A 14,609-nucleotide genomic window follows, 5' to 3' on the forward strand; every position below is an offset into this window, starting at 1 on the left:
TTAAAATATAATTAATTTGAAAAAGAGAAAAAACAAAAATTAATTTAAATTAAATATTTATGTACACTATATAATTAATAATTGTCACACATAGTGGTAAGAATAGCAATGACCAAGTGGCAAGGGGTGGTTGCTTTTGTTCAGAGGTTCTTGGTGGAGACATTTTAAAAGATTTTTCAAGCAGATCGATTTGCACCGGTTCTTGTCGGTTTGATCCGATTCTTACCGGTCCACACCGATTTTTTTGAACGGTCCAAAGAATAAATCGAACTAAATTAGGATCCGGTCACCGGTTTTTTCAAGACCTGGTAGAGACATTTTAAAAAAATTTTAAACAGATCGATTCGATTAGACCGATTTGTACCAGTTCTTGTCGGTTTGATCCGGTTCTTACCGATCCACACCGATTTTTCTTAAACAATCCAAAGAATAAATCCAACCAAATTAGAATCCGTTCACCGATTTTTTTTGGCAAATCAACCGGTCCGGTTCGATTTTTATAACTATGATTCAAACTTTAGTGGAAGATTAGTATATATTATTTATAAATTGAATATTTAATAGGAAATTTTGATTTATTCTCTCCACCCCCATCCAAAAAAATAAGGTGTTTGTTTAGGTATGATAATAAATTTATACGTATCGATACGATAAAAATATAAATAAATTATGTCATCATTTAAATTTTTTTAAAAAAATATATACCATATCATTATTTTTATTAAAACATCCTTATAATTTAAAAAAAATAAAAAAAAATTTATATAATTATACAAAAAAATTTAAATACTCTTCTTTTTATATTGGACATGAGCTATCTTTAAATTAATTAAAATTTAAAATTCAATTAACTTTAATTTATATTTTTAAATTTTAAATAATTTATAAAAACAAAACAAAAACATATGAAAAAGATAAAAAAAGAAGTTCATCTAGGTTGGTGTTCTTCGTCTCTTCCCTCCTCTTTCTTCTCTCTGCTAAAGGAGAAGAAGAAAAAGAAGCCCTCTAACCCTAAACTTTTTTTTTTCGAGCTCCAATCATCACTGTTTCTGTTGGATTTGATAAAGACGGCGACGCCGGGCTCTTCTGCTTCCTCTCTTTTGTCAGAGCTGCTCACCATCTCCTCTCTTTTGCCAAAAATCTGTAATATAGTGAACTTTTTGGGTTCATGGATGCTTACCTTTTGTCATATTTTAATAAGTATTTATGTGCTTAGAAGAGCAATTGACCCTGTGGTTGCAATTCGGATTGTTGGTGGAAGGAACACAAATTGGTGCTGGTTTTTTAGTTGTTGGTGGACTAGCCTAGCTTGCTGGATTGATTAATTAATTAATAGAAGAGAGTGGTGTCATAATCTGTATTGACTCTGAAACAAGAAGTGATGTCTCGGTTTCTTCAGTTTCTTGTATGGTTGGCGAACTAAGATGAAAACGATTCTTTAGAAGGCCATTTTATTGTTCTGTACTAATTACTAGAGATTGCTTTTACTTATTTTGGGTTCATGGCTTGATGTTTTGAACTCATGAAAAAAAAAAAAACTTATAAGAGGTTTGCTTCTAAATATCTTTCTTTTGTTCTATGATTTTAAAATGTTATGATAAAATTTTCAAGTGGTACAAGGCTTTTAATTAAAACATTATGATAAATTTTATGATAAACTCCCATCCTTTTCGATTATTGGTATTGTTAGTTCTACAATACAAAATTTCAATGTTGCAGTTATCATGAAAGGTTTTTTCTGTTTTGAATAAATGATTGGAAAAGTAGAGCTTCTATAGTTTTATGTAAGTAGTAATTTTTTTATCAAGTCTCTGGTTCAAGTAGGACAGGTTAACTAGTGAGTAAAGGTAGAGGTGAGTACGGGTAGCGGGTACTCAATTACCCGTTCGAACTCGAACCAAACCAATTAAATTGGTTTTGGAAATGGAACCAACGGGTAAGTGGGTCTAACCCGAACTAAACTGATGATCTTTGTTAGTGATTGGTTCAGGTATCGGTTTTGGGGATGCGGAACCCGAACTAACTCGCGAACCCGATCATATATTAATTAAATAAAAAAATAAAAAATATATATGACATTTTCATTAGACAAAAATTATTCACTATTAGTATGTTTAGATTTTAATGAGTTTAGTTTTTAATGTATTTGATATTTAACATGTTTGGATTATTTCTATTGATGTTACATGTTTATTGTACTTGTTGAATTTTTTTTTTTTATGAATTTCAAAGTCATCGGGTATCCAATTACCCAAACCAAACCAATCCGTTCTTAATCGGCTTGATTTGGTTCGGATACATATACAAAAAAACATTTATTCGAACCAAACCAAATCAATTACATTTTGATCGGTTCGGTTCTAATTTTACTATAAACCCGAACCAAAGTGACCCGTGCCCACCCCTAAGTAAAGGTAAAAATCTCTTTGAATGTCATTTTAAGGTTTATTGTTAATCCGTCAAGCTCCCCCGTCCTAATTAGCCAGGTTGCGATTTTAACCATTATCGCTTATAGATTTTGTAAATTGTATTCAAGAATAACGAGGAAGATTCGTTCCTGCTCATTTTTTAGAAAGTGCCATTTAAAGTGATATATAGAGATAATTAGATGAAGTTTCTCTCTTCACCATACATTATTTTATATTTTTCAACATTATAGTCTGATTGTATTTCGATCATTTTGCACATATGTATTACACGTATATCCAAAACATTTAGTTTCATTTCATATTGGAATTATATATTTTGAGAACATTACACCAAATACAAGGCATATTTAATTTCATTCCAAGTTTAATTATTCTTTGTGAAATGTGAAGAACGGCAAAGGAAAGAAAATGATAAAGCAGTACTTAAACCCCCTGTTTTGAGGAAATAACAAATTTAGTAAAAATTTTGAAGAGTAAACAAAATTTCTAAAATAATTTCGTCCCAAATAAGATTCTTCTTGATTCTTAAATAAAAGTTATGCATTTTCGTGTTACAAAATCCCTTGTAGGAACCAAAACTTGGAGTGTCATCAAATTTAAAATTTCATTACTAAGACTATAGAGCAATTATAGAATTACACATGTAATGTAACCAAATTAAAAGTCTCAAATAAAATAAAACCATAACTATCGAAATTACGATAGGTCAAATGAAATCCTCATGCAAGATTTCTTCTTATCTTTGATTTCCAGTTTTCTTGAATCCAAAGGCATGGTCTCTAATGTAACAAGTCCCTTCTATCTTTAATTCTGAGTTATCTTGGCCTCAACCAAGATTAGGAAACTATTCACTTTTTCTTAACTTGTTAACATTGTTGGATTTCAAGCAAAAAATCATTATAAATGCATACTCATTATAGCCATTGTTACTGCTTCATGGTTTCCTGCTAGAATCAAAGCTTCAAGCTAAGATCAAAGGCCGTGGCATCTTGCTTCGCGTCGCACGTGATGTGATCCAGGTGTATCCTTGCCCCACTTCTGGATCCTTAACTTCTAAGAAGTTATAGAAAGGCTTATTGTCTGATGCATTTGATCCTGAACGATGGTTTGAGTCCTCGGTAGTATCCTATAAAGTTTCGAAATCAAATGTATAGTTAGATATGCAAACTATAATTAAGAAAAATTGTCCTTATTATTCTAAACCTTTGGATAGATAGAAAATGTACAAATTTTATCTTATGCGAGGATCATTTGTTTAATTATTTGCTTTATTCCTAAAAAAGATTGATACAGTTACTAAACGGAACCAAAGAGTTAAGAATATTGACCTTCTGAAATTTCTTGCAACTTACTTTCATGACTTGGTTGTAAGTTAGCATAGTGTCCTTGGAAAGAACACCTTGAAACAAATGAATAGATGGTGGTGGTGGATGAACATCACGATGAGTTGCAAATGATGGAAAATTTGTTTGGCCATGTACGTCAATGTCAAAATTGAACAAGTTAAATCCCAAAGTAGTCCCTGAGATTTACGAAATGCACTGATTTGATCCCTGACTTTCCAATTGCACTATTTATGTCCTCGAGATTGGAAAAAATGCACCTATTTGGTCCCTTTCCGTTTTTCCGTCCAAACTGCTCCCCGACGGCAGTGATATGTGACAATGGATTACCACGCTAGTACTCAATGACGCCGTTCTTTTCAAACTACTAAATTCATTCAAAGCAGCCTCCACCAGATTGCATTGTTTCCATCAACAAAAGCAGCAATATCTTCAAAGAAAGAAGAAGAAGAACGGTTACTCTTTTTTCTCATGGCCTTCATGTTCCTCTGCTGATTTTCAGAGTGCTTTCTTCTTGTTTCCAACCTCCTCATCGTCTGCAACTCCTTCCTCTTCCTCCACTCCTCCTCCTGTCTCCGTTGGAAGGGAACATGTTCTTATCAGATTTGTTGTGCAAGGCATTGGTATGTTATTAGAGTAACCCCCAATATCTTAATTATTATTATTGCTGTTGTTATTATCTTCATCTCTGATGAGGGGGCTTTGAGAATGAGAATTTGGGTATTGATGTTGTTCTCTTGATCTTCTTCGCTGTTGGGTCCACATCAAAACGACCATTCATTGAAAGACCAAGGCTCAGCTCAATCTCTTGTTCTGCATCTCCATCATCATGGTGATGTTGTTGTTGTTGTAGCTCATATGGTGATGATGGTTCACGGACATGAACCTTTTTAGCAGATCTCTTGGGAAATCACTCATGCGAGTTCTGCTATTTTCTCTTTCCTCAACAACTTGTGCCATTGAAGAATTTGAGATTGAAACAACAAAAAAGAAGAAAAAAGATTACCTAAGCTTTTTCAGGGAAGTAAGAATACCCAGATGGCTCATAATTCACGAGGACTTGAAAATTGAAATTTGTTTTTGGTAGGTAACCAAAGATTGGTGATGAACCAGAAGAGAAACAAGGTCGAACCAAATGATTTTTGTACCCATGCAGTGAGTGAAAACGAACAGGGAAGAAAACAAACAGAGAAGAAGAAGAAGAAAAAGTTCTGCGGTTAGGGTTAAAAAGGGGTTTAGGGACCACATTGGGTTAAACACTTTCAATTGACACTCTAGCATGGCAATTTATTGCCACATCACTGCCGCCGGGAAGCAGTCTGGACGGAAAAACGGGAAGGGACTAAATAGGTGCATTTTTTCCAATCTCGAGGACATAAATAGTGCAATTGGAAAGTCAGGGATCAAATCGGTACATTTCGTGAATTTCAGGGACTACTTTGGGGTTTAACTCAAATTGAACCTTTTGTTGTTGAGATCCAACAAAAAAAATCAATAGCCAAGAACTAAATCAATAGCTCGACAAAGAAATTTGCCAGCAAATTCTTTTTGAAAAATCAATAGCTAAGCTGAATCAATCATTGATCATAATAGCATCAAGGCATCACCTATAACAAATCAAATGCCTATATGAAATTAAAGTATAATATGCCTTACAAAACCTACTCAACCAGAAGAAAAAGTCAAGAAAGCATTACATGTGTGTTTGTAATAAGAACTTTTGTTTGAACGGAGTTCTATATGATTGTGCAGTCCAAGTGGCAATGATCCTGAAGAGTCAAGGATACCACCTCTAAGAAATTGATTCATCTGCAAGCATAGGTTTAAATTACACATGATACTTTCAAGTTTAATAGAGTAGCAAATAACTAGGAAAGCTTTCAAAGGATTTGGTGAAATGGAAAAAGAATATGCCAAGATATATAGGTATGATCTGCACTTTTGTCCATGAGTGTGGCCTCAAGACCAAATTTGGCAGGCTTCCATTGAATTCCTCAATGTAATTGGACCTGAAACACTCAAAATATAATTAACATTTAAATCATAGGACAAAGAATGAGTACGGATTTGACTTCTCAAAAGTGCCTAAGTTGGTAAAGCGATAAAGAGATTAATTGATACATGTGAAGGCATTCTTCAAGCTTGTATTCTGGTGCTGTGTGTCCTCCACCCTGCAACCATATCCGTCATTATAAAACAAGTAACTCATCTTATCACCATTTGTGTCCAAAAAGAGAGATATAGATCTTGCCTTGACAGTTGCAAATGTCATTGCATTGGAGTAAGTCCTTGTGTATCTGCTTAAGTGGGAAAAGATTTAAATAAACAATAAATGTAAAAGAGAAAAGAAAAAGCATCAACTGCATAATATAGCTTTCTAGAGTTAAAGGAATGAATACCCTGCAACTTGGCCATTAGTATACCATGGCCTCCAATCGTCGACAATGGAGTAGTTTAACGATCTTATCCATGCTTGAGTTGCCAAGAAAGGAACAACCATGTCATGATCCCCACTGTTATCAATACAACAAATTTATTTTCCATTAAAATGTGGGCCATATTGATATCTGATGTGATCTGCAGATACGGTTTTCAGGCTATAAATCAAGCTAATGAAAAATTAAAAGAAGATAATAGGGGCAATAAAACGAAAATTGATTTGCATACCTCATAATAGGACTCTAGATATCTTGAACACAAAATATTTCTTACAACACTCATGCATAGACACTCTTACAACACCAGAGTATGAATCTTTGCTATCCAATACCTTTTAAAATTTCGTGAGCAATTATAGGAATAAGAATACCAGAGTATGAATCACCACCAATGTAAACTTTGTTTTTGAGAAATGCTGGATGATCCATTAACCACTACAAAGATATTTATACATAATATTAACATTTTAACGGATTGATCAAAATAACTGCAAACAAAGGAGCCAATTCATGAATGTAAAGTTGAGTATACCTTCCTAAAAAATTCATAGGCTTGATTGACTGACAAGTGAAGCATATTCTGTTCTAGCATATGAAAAGCCAGTATTAACAGGCAAATCTACAAATATAATGCTACTTTCCTGCCACAAAAATTGCAACAAATAACCTTTAGAAACACAAGAAACTAACTATTAACCCTAAAGCTAAAGGAATCTAAAAGGATCTGATGAAATGAATAAAATCAAAGCTATAATTATACATTTAAACCAACAAAAATGTAGATAATTGTCTCCACCTTAGTCCATGAGTATGGCCTATACCCCATCATATTCATCAACTTGAAATGCAAGTGGTCCTGCAATGCATCATAAGATAGACTATCTTAAGGATTAAAAGAATGGTTCTTATTTGTACTTTCTGATATTGAGCAATGATGCTAAATTGCCACTAACCTATTTCATCCTCTCTTGGATTGTTCTCTGACTCAATGAAATAGTAGAAACTCTGTACATCATCATTTTCCCCTACTCTATGTACCTATCAAAACATATGATAATATCATTATCATGCATGAATGCAAAATGGCACAAAAGTAAGAAAGCATAGGCCATAGGCCATAGAATATGTTACTGACCCAGTTTCAAGCACAAAAGGAAGGTACTTCACTATGTTGCCACAGTTTGCATGTTGAGCTGAAAACTGTACTGATAATAAAAGAATGTGAAGTAGCATCCCATGGCAAATGTGACAACTTGAATAAGTAAACCTTGCCATTTTCAATGGCCTCTCCACTGTATCTGCTATGCCTTTTGGTTGGATCTTCTTATACTCCTTATGATTTCTTTAACCACTGACCTAATAACAGTAATAGAAGAATGGAATCATATGAAGTCACTTGGCTTAATGGTCTCTCTTTGCTGTTTGAGTACGTCAGTGTCACTCTAATTGGAGCTTCCAAATCCAAGTACTCGTGATACCCGTCCGGAATTGTATTGAATAATTATACTAGACTAATGGTTGCAATTAAAAAAACACTAGTAATTAATTAATATAATAAGCACGTTTTATAGATGTGATTTGCCTAATCGAAAAATGGTGTGCTCTATATATCATATCATATTAGTCTTGGGTTGCAACTTGCATCTTGCATGTGGAAGGTCACATAATTTGAATGATTCACAAAGTTTATCTTTTTTCTTAATCAATTAAATCACCGAAAAGGAAGAAAAGGTATTTTTCCTACGAATTTAGTTTGTATTGAATATATGCTACACTGGAATTTATTGTCACTTATGATTACTCAGCATTCTCTTTCCCGGGTATGTAACGGGATTCTTATGTTCATTATTCAGATCAAGGAGCTCGAGAGAAAAGTAAAAGAGCAGGAACAGAGCTCAGCTTTGCTTCGTCAACAGGTAATTTTTATCTGTTAGTGTACTTGAGGTTTATAATGAACAAAGCAGAGGCTTATTGGCTACAGGATCAACATCAAAAAGGTAAATTAACTGCTCTATAATAATGCTTTGCAAGTATGATAAACTGCCATAACATTGAAAACTGTTTCTCCTGAATTGGTGTTCAGGTTGGAGATAAAATAAGCCTCTAAAGGATCTCATCACATTCTTGGTGGTGTCGTAGAAGCTAAAGTTGAAAACGTTAAAGAGGCCTGGGATGTACTGCAAGCTGGAAGCAAAGCTAGAGCAGTGGGAAGTAATAATATTAATCAGCATAGTAGTAGATCTCATTGGTACCAAGCTTTTGCATTCTATAAGAAGCTCTCTAGTATATATGTCTTCTCTTCATCAAAATGAAATTTCTTCTTTGAATACTTTAATGATTGCTTGTTTCTTACTTCCTTTTCCAGCATACTTTGTATAATGGTAATGGCTAAAAATTTGCTAAATGGTGAGTGTACCAAGAGCAAGCTTTGGCTTGTGGATTTGGCAGGTAGTGAGAGACTTACAAGGACTAATGTGCAAAGGGAGCGGCTTAAGGAAGCACAAAATATCAACCGATTTCTTTCGGCTCTTGGCATTGTTATATCTGCTTTAGCAGCCAAGAGTAGTTACATTCCTGTAGGTATAACATCATTATTCTTAATAAATATTTAGTGATATTTTCTTTTGGGATTTTCAAGAACTCAAAATTGACACATTTATTTAAGACTCTTTAAGTATGTCTACTTCTTTTCATTTTGTTTTTTACATGAGAACACCCAACTTCTGCAGGCATGTATTGATAATGCTCTTCCCTAACATGTAGGGGGTGACGCTAAAACTGATGTTCGTGCAAATCAGTCCATCGGACAAGGACTTGGATGAAACTCTTAGCTCACTTAATTTCGCAACTAGAGTCAGGGGTGTTGTGTTGGTTCCGTTACGATGCAAGTTGACACAAGTGAACTTCAAAAGACAAAAGCAATGTAAGTTGCTGGTGTAATACATCAAAAATAATTTATTATTTCACGGTTATATGCAAATAATGTTTTCTTTCTTGCTTTTACACTTTGGTATAGCTTGAAGACCAGATTGAGTTGAAGACATCCATGCAAAACCAGTCAGAAAAACAAATTTTTCAGTTGTCGGAAAAATTGAAAATAAAAGAAGAGACCAAATTAAGATTTATCCCAAATACAAAAGACCAAAATACTACTTTATGAAAAAAGGAGAGTGTAGCAAGGTTCTTTACTATTTTATGTTAATAGATATGTAAAGCTTAGTTTCATTTATTGTCTGCGGGTCAAGTTTCTCAGCCCAAAGCATGAACCAAAAACTAATAAAAAAGGATGTCAAATTTAATAATTTAGTTCCACAGTTTGTAATCCCATAAAATAATGATGGTAAAAAATCATACAAAAATGATGCACCCAAAAATCATTCATTACCCTAAAATTAATACAAGAAAAATTATGCATCAAAAAGGTCCATTAGTCGTGCAATAAGAGAAGCAATCAAACCAAAACAAAAGGTTATGACAAAAAAACAAAAACTAAAGGTAAGCCATCCAAGGAACCAGCGACCAAGCCACCAAGGGAATTGTGCCAAGGGATAGCAGGATGTAATCTTCAATTCTTCATACAATCATATCTCGTGGAACGCAAAATTTGGTACACACCTCATGATGCTCTTCGTTATAAATACATGTTACATAAAAAATCTCATCCATCCATATTTTTAAATTAACATTTTAACGGATTTAATATACACCAGTGTGCCAGTGCACAGGTGAAATTCTTCTATATAACATTTTGGTAACTAACTAACTGTAATTTGCTACATTTTATCAATCTCAACCTTTCACATTCTCTCTGCTCTTCACTTTCTTCCTTCGATTGAAGCGAATTCTTGATTCACAGCATGGATCCATGGATGTTCATCAATTCACAGAGCTGCAAGCTCAGATCGCAAAAGCTGGTTCGAGATCAACTACTAACTACTTCTACTCTAGAGTACGTATCACATTGTAGCTGATCGGCATGGAATCAAGAACAATAGACGATTATGACGCGTCTAATTTGTGCTAACTTGATGGTTTGTTAGTCGTTGAAGAATCATCATTTGCAGCAGCCGTAGTTGTTATTGGCAATGACTTATTTGTGTCCTCATCAGCTTCTTCGTGTTTGTGATCCTTAGCTTTGCCCCACACAACTGAGTAAAGTCCTAATGTGATGATGATGCTTCCAATAATACTGTAATCCACACATACAATTTCATTTCGTCAAGCAATCCAATGAAGATTTTATAATTGTCGATTTGATGATAAATTTTAGAATTTGATTTTCACATGCTATAAAAGTATTATCTTTGTTTAAAGTGTGGCAAAATAAATAAGTTATACTTTTTAACATTTTTATTAGAGTAGTTGTGATAGATGTATATATAACTACCTTCCAAGATAGACTCGTTCTCGTAAGAAGAAGGAACCCAAAGCAGCAACAATCACCATGCAAAGAGGATTGAAAGCTGTTGTGAACACTGGACCTCTCATTTTCATAACCAATCCTTGTATGTAGTATGCAATTCCTGAACTAACCACTCCCTAAATAAACAAACAACATTAGCATCAGTGATTCCTATATATGGTGGAATAAAAATACACATTAAAAATAAATTAAATAATACATATATTCGTACACGTACAAGATGAGATTATTGTATCCACAACATAACAGAGTCAATCAATTTATTAGTTATTGATAAATGATGAAGTTGAAAAGTGAAGAAACCGTGTAAAGAGGAGCAAAGAGCCTCATGTCCCAACCAATGGCCCAAGGCTTAGAACCAGAGTGACGCTCTGCTACAAGTGCGACTATTGTAGTTTGCAGTGTTCCTGCCATGCATATCCATGTGGCCAATGATAACTCTGCTCTGTACTTTGCTACCGTTATGCTCTGCAATATGTAGAAAGAAGACAACGCCACACAACCGATGAGAATGTAAAGAGCTCCAACAGTTTGGTGTTTGTGTGAAGCGAGTCCTGCATCTCCATTGTTCTGCGTTGTTGCTGCTGCAGAATGAAAAATGTTGAATCCAGGACCTTTGTAAAGTGCCATTGCCACTGCTCCTCCAAATGTTACTAACGTTCCAATCACTTTTGCTTGACTCCTTACATCTCTTATTTTTACACGCTCCAACCTTCTCATATATATATAATTAAATTAGTATAATTCATCTGCAGTTACACAAAACAAAAATGCTACGTGCACACTAAAATCAGATATTATATATTTACCCTGTAAGAACTGCAAGTACAAAGGTGATGGAGGGTGCTGCATTGGTAATAGCAGATGTGAATGAAGCAGAAGTGTACTTCATTCCCAAATATGCGAAGCTCTGGTTGAGAACTGGCCTATTCAAATTAAACACTTATCAAAATTAGAAGGTTAATACTTTAGGAAACATTTCAAATGCACTGGGAGTACGGTGTCCAGTTATTTAATTGAAATCAACGGTTAAAATAACTAGTACACCGAAGAATATCAGTGCACTTAAAATGTTTCTAATACTTTAGTATTCTTTCTCCATGATGTGCATGAATGCCATAAGCAAAAAAATTAGTTAAAAAAAGTTTTATATATACAAAATCAATCCTATATGTGTATAAATATATGTTATTTAATTTATTTTTAATATACATACTTTATATAATTATTACTAAATTTAACTAACTTTTTTAATTCGTTTAAGTCGTTAGAATAAATAATTTTATAATATATGCATGCTAAACTTAAATAAAAAGTGATGTATTGGAGGATGTGTATCACTGTATGTGATATTATTATATAAATTATGTTCACATTAATTTGAGTTAATTTTTCAATAGATGAATTTAACTTTAAAATCAGACTTATCATTGTAAATATATATATGCTTGATATTACTTGTCATACATATATATATAGCAGGTAAGGTTTGAGATCTATCATTACTCAAGAAGTCCCAAGATCATTATTTGCAGAAAAACTGGGAGTGTCATTTTGGGCCTACGTTTCCTGAAAAAAATTAAAGAAGAAAGAAAGAAAGAAAGTAGAATTATTTAATTAGGAAATGCAATGTGAAAATTGAGAATTAATGATTTTGAATTAGATAGTTATGTTATTATTATTATTATAGAAAGAATGAATGTGAAATAAAAGGAGAGCACCTTTCAATGATTAATGCAAAGGGAGCAAGCACAAGTGTAGCCATGGCATTGCGATAGAAAATGAACACAAAACGACTCATCCCATGATTAAGCACGTCTTTGCCGAAGATGTAATTTCCTGCCATACCAAATTGCAAGCCAATCATTAATAGATATGGCTTTGTTTTTCTCCAAATGAGCCCTAATTTGCCGCACTCATTTTCAGAACTCATAACAATAATTATGCTCAGTGATCAGTGATTGTTTGAAGAGGTTTCGTTTTCTTGTATTTCCTTCCTTTTTATATGCATAAACAAAAGTGTAAACGTTATAATAGCAATTAATGCCACTGTCACATCTTTTCACTGCTTTTAGCTCACACTTTTTTTTATTTAATCTAGTTATTCCATGTAACATAGTACAGATTGAAGTTGGGCAAAAAAAAAAAAAAATTTCCACTTTCAACCACAAATTGGTATTCAAGAAGATCGGAAATAGCTATTACTGAGATCAATTTTTGACGTGAGAAAAAAAGGGTAAACTTTCTTTATTTTTCTTTTGTTAACAACCCTCACACTAAAAAAGATTTCCATGTGTAGGGGTGTCCGCGGATCGGATCGGATATGATATCTGCGCTTTTTAGTGCCAGATCCGATCCGATCCGATCCGCAAATATGCGGATCGGATATCGGATATCGGATAGATCCGCATAATTAAACCTTCTCTTTTTAATCATATTTTTATATAAAAAAATTCAATAAAAATATTTCTTTTATACTTTTCAACTTATTTATTCCTAAAATATTTTTAATCAAACTCTTTCTAACGCTTTTGATTTTTTATATGGAAAAGAGAATGTAGCAATACAACAATGTGGAAAAGAGAGATGTTTTATATATATATATATGGTGTTAGCAGAAAACGGACCCTCCGTTTTGAGTTTGAAAAAAAAATAAAAAAAGTTAAAAATTCTAATCGGATGGTCCGTTTTGATTTAAAAAGGAAAAAAAAAAAACAAAACTAATCGGACGGTCCGATTTGTAATTTCGAAAATAAAAAAATTTTAATGTTGAAATCGGACCGTCCGATTTTCATTTTAACAAATTAAAAAAAATAAAAAATACATATCGGACCCTCCGATTTGGTGTTTATTTTCTTCTTCAAGCAAATCAGACCCTTCGATTTGTAGTTTATTTTTTTTTATCAAACAAATCGGACCGTCCGATTTGAATAAAACACCATATAAAAAAACACCTAATTTTCTAATAACAATGTATTACACATATATTTAACCAATATAAAAAAAATTAGCCTCTTTCTAAATGACAAAAATAAAATAATACAATATATGAATAATAATTACTAACTAAAACATACAAACAAGTAAATATAATACCAAACATATATATTTATTTATTTTTAATTATTATTGTGCGGATCCGATACGAGCAGATATCCGCAATCTGATCCGATTAATTTGCGGATCGGATCGTATACGCAATTTTTGAATCGCAGATATTTACCGCGAATCTGCGGATACCATCCGATCCATGAACACCCCTAACCATGTGCACAAGATTCTAGTCAAAATTATAAGAAGGCACTTTTTATACATCATACATAGTGTACAAAATTACAAGGAAGACATACATGGATATATATATGCATCAATGCATGCTCACACACACATACACATTCTTTTCACATTGAGATTTGATTACACACGCAAATTTCCCCATGATTCACTCGCTATAATCGTCATAATGTATTTTCCTACATTATTATTTTATGTTGGACTCGTCTAATTTGTGCTCGTTTCCAATAATATCAATTTTTGAATCATTGGTTACTGTAATTGGAAGTGATTTTAAATTTATTGTTTCCTCTCTATGGTCCTTGGCTTTGCCCCACACAACCAAGTAAAGGCCCATTGTAATAATGATGCTTCCAATAATACTGTAATAATAAAAAATATAAAATGAAAACAGAGTATATAGTAGTGTAGACCAAGAAAAACTAAATAAATTAGATATAGTAACATATAGTAATGTACCTTCCAAGATAAAGTCTTTCTCCTAAAAAGAGGGAACCCAAAGCAGCAACAATAATCATACAAAGAGGATTGAAAGCTGTTGTAAATACAGGGCCTCTCATTTTCATAACCATTCCTTGAACATAGTATGCAATTGCTGAGCTAACCAATCCCTAATAACATCATATCACAAATTAACACAATACTAATAAGAAAAATTCTAAGAAAAAAATTCATTTTCATT

The 14,609-nt window shown here is 33.1% G+C and overlaps 3 protein-coding genes and 2 long non-coding RNA genes across 7 annotated transcripts in view; 1 reads left to right on the forward strand and 4 right to left on the reverse strand.

The window, feature by feature from the left end:
* On the reverse strand, positions 3,213–7,351 carry LOC107607829 (serine carboxypeptidase-like 18; the record flags this gene model as incomplete). The annotated part of the gene is made up of 10 exons (XM_021107974.1): positions 3,213–3,555; positions 5,470–5,781; positions 5,894–5,943; positions 6,024–6,069; positions 6,172–6,303; positions 6,533–6,645; positions 6,743–6,829; positions 7,032–7,066; positions 7,164–7,248; positions 7,346–7,351. Coding segments are annotated over 9 exons (714 nt in total), but the record flags the coding sequence as incomplete, so codon positions are not given.
* LOC110264395 lies at positions 7,862–8,537 on the forward strand. Of its 2 annotated transcripts, none has more exons than XR_002350523.1 (2): positions 7,862–8,126; positions 8,294–8,537. It is a non-coding gene; the product is annotated as an uncharacterized LOC110264395 (long non-coding RNA). The 2 variants fall into 2 exon arrangements; XR_002350524.1 differs by lacking the exon at positions 7,862–8,126 and adding an exon at positions 8,127–8,207.
* Positions 8,940–14,609, reverse strand: part of LOC110264396 — a 16,827-nt gene continuing 11,157 nt past the window's right edge. The window contains exons 2-3 of the long non-coding RNA XR_002350525.1: positions 9,695–9,699; positions 8,940–9,141 (exon numbers count right to left, since the gene is read on the reverse strand). This is a non-coding gene — a long non-coding RNA (uncharacterized LOC110264396). The remainder of the gene's footprint in view (positions 9,142–9,694; positions 9,700–14,609) is intronic.
* LOC107607830 (WAT1-related protein At4g08290-like) lies at positions 9,697–12,889 on the reverse strand. The gene is made up of 6 exons (XM_016309731.2): positions 12,355–12,889; positions 12,140–12,202; positions 11,443–11,559; positions 10,937–11,345; positions 10,598–10,749; positions 9,697–10,399 (listed from the first exon to the last, which is right to left on the reverse strand). The coding sequence occupies exons 1-6, from the start codon at positions 12,564–12,566 to the stop codon at positions 10,231–10,233; spliced, it is 1,122 nt and encodes a 373-aa protein (XP_016165217.1). The 5' UTR covers positions 12,567–12,889; the 3' UTR covers positions 9,697–10,230.
* LOC107606073 (WAT1-related protein At4g08290-like) overlaps positions 13,908–14,609 on the reverse strand; it is a 4,751-nt gene continuing 4,049 nt past the window's right edge. For both annotated transcript variants that reach the window (XM_021106385.1, XM_016308037.2), the window contains 2 exons: positions 14,387–14,538; positions 13,908–14,289 (listed from right to left, as the gene is read on the reverse strand). In XM_021106385.1, coding sequence (XP_020962044.1) covers positions 14,115–14,289; positions 14,387–14,538 — 327 coding nt within the window. In that variant the 3' untranslated portion in view covers positions 13,908–14,114. The remainder of the gene's footprint in view (positions 14,290–14,386; positions 14,539–14,609) is intronic.

This window comes from Arachis ipaensis, chromosome B07 (assembly GCF_000816755.2).
Source record: "Arachis ipaensis cultivar K30076 chromosome B07, Araip1.1, whole genome shotgun sequence".
Classification (NCBI taxonomy): Eukaryota; Viridiplantae; Streptophyta; class Magnoliopsida; order Fabales; family Fabaceae; genus Arachis; species Arachis ipaensis.

Bases quoted from the DNA above. Each gene is read 5' to 3' on its own strand.
- LOC107607830 (XM_016309731.2), bottom strand. From the start codon at position 12,566: ATGAGTTCTGAAAATGAGTGCGGCAAATTAGGGCTCATTTGGAGAAAA. The intron at 12,203-12,354 runs GTGCTCTCCTTT...AATTTTTTTCAG, and splicing joins TTTGCATTAATCATTGAAAG to GAAACGTAGGCCCAAAATGA. The intron at 11,346-11,442 runs GTAAATATATAA...ATATATGAGAAG, and splicing joins GTACTTGCAGTTCTTACAGG to GTTGGAGCGTGTAAAAATAA.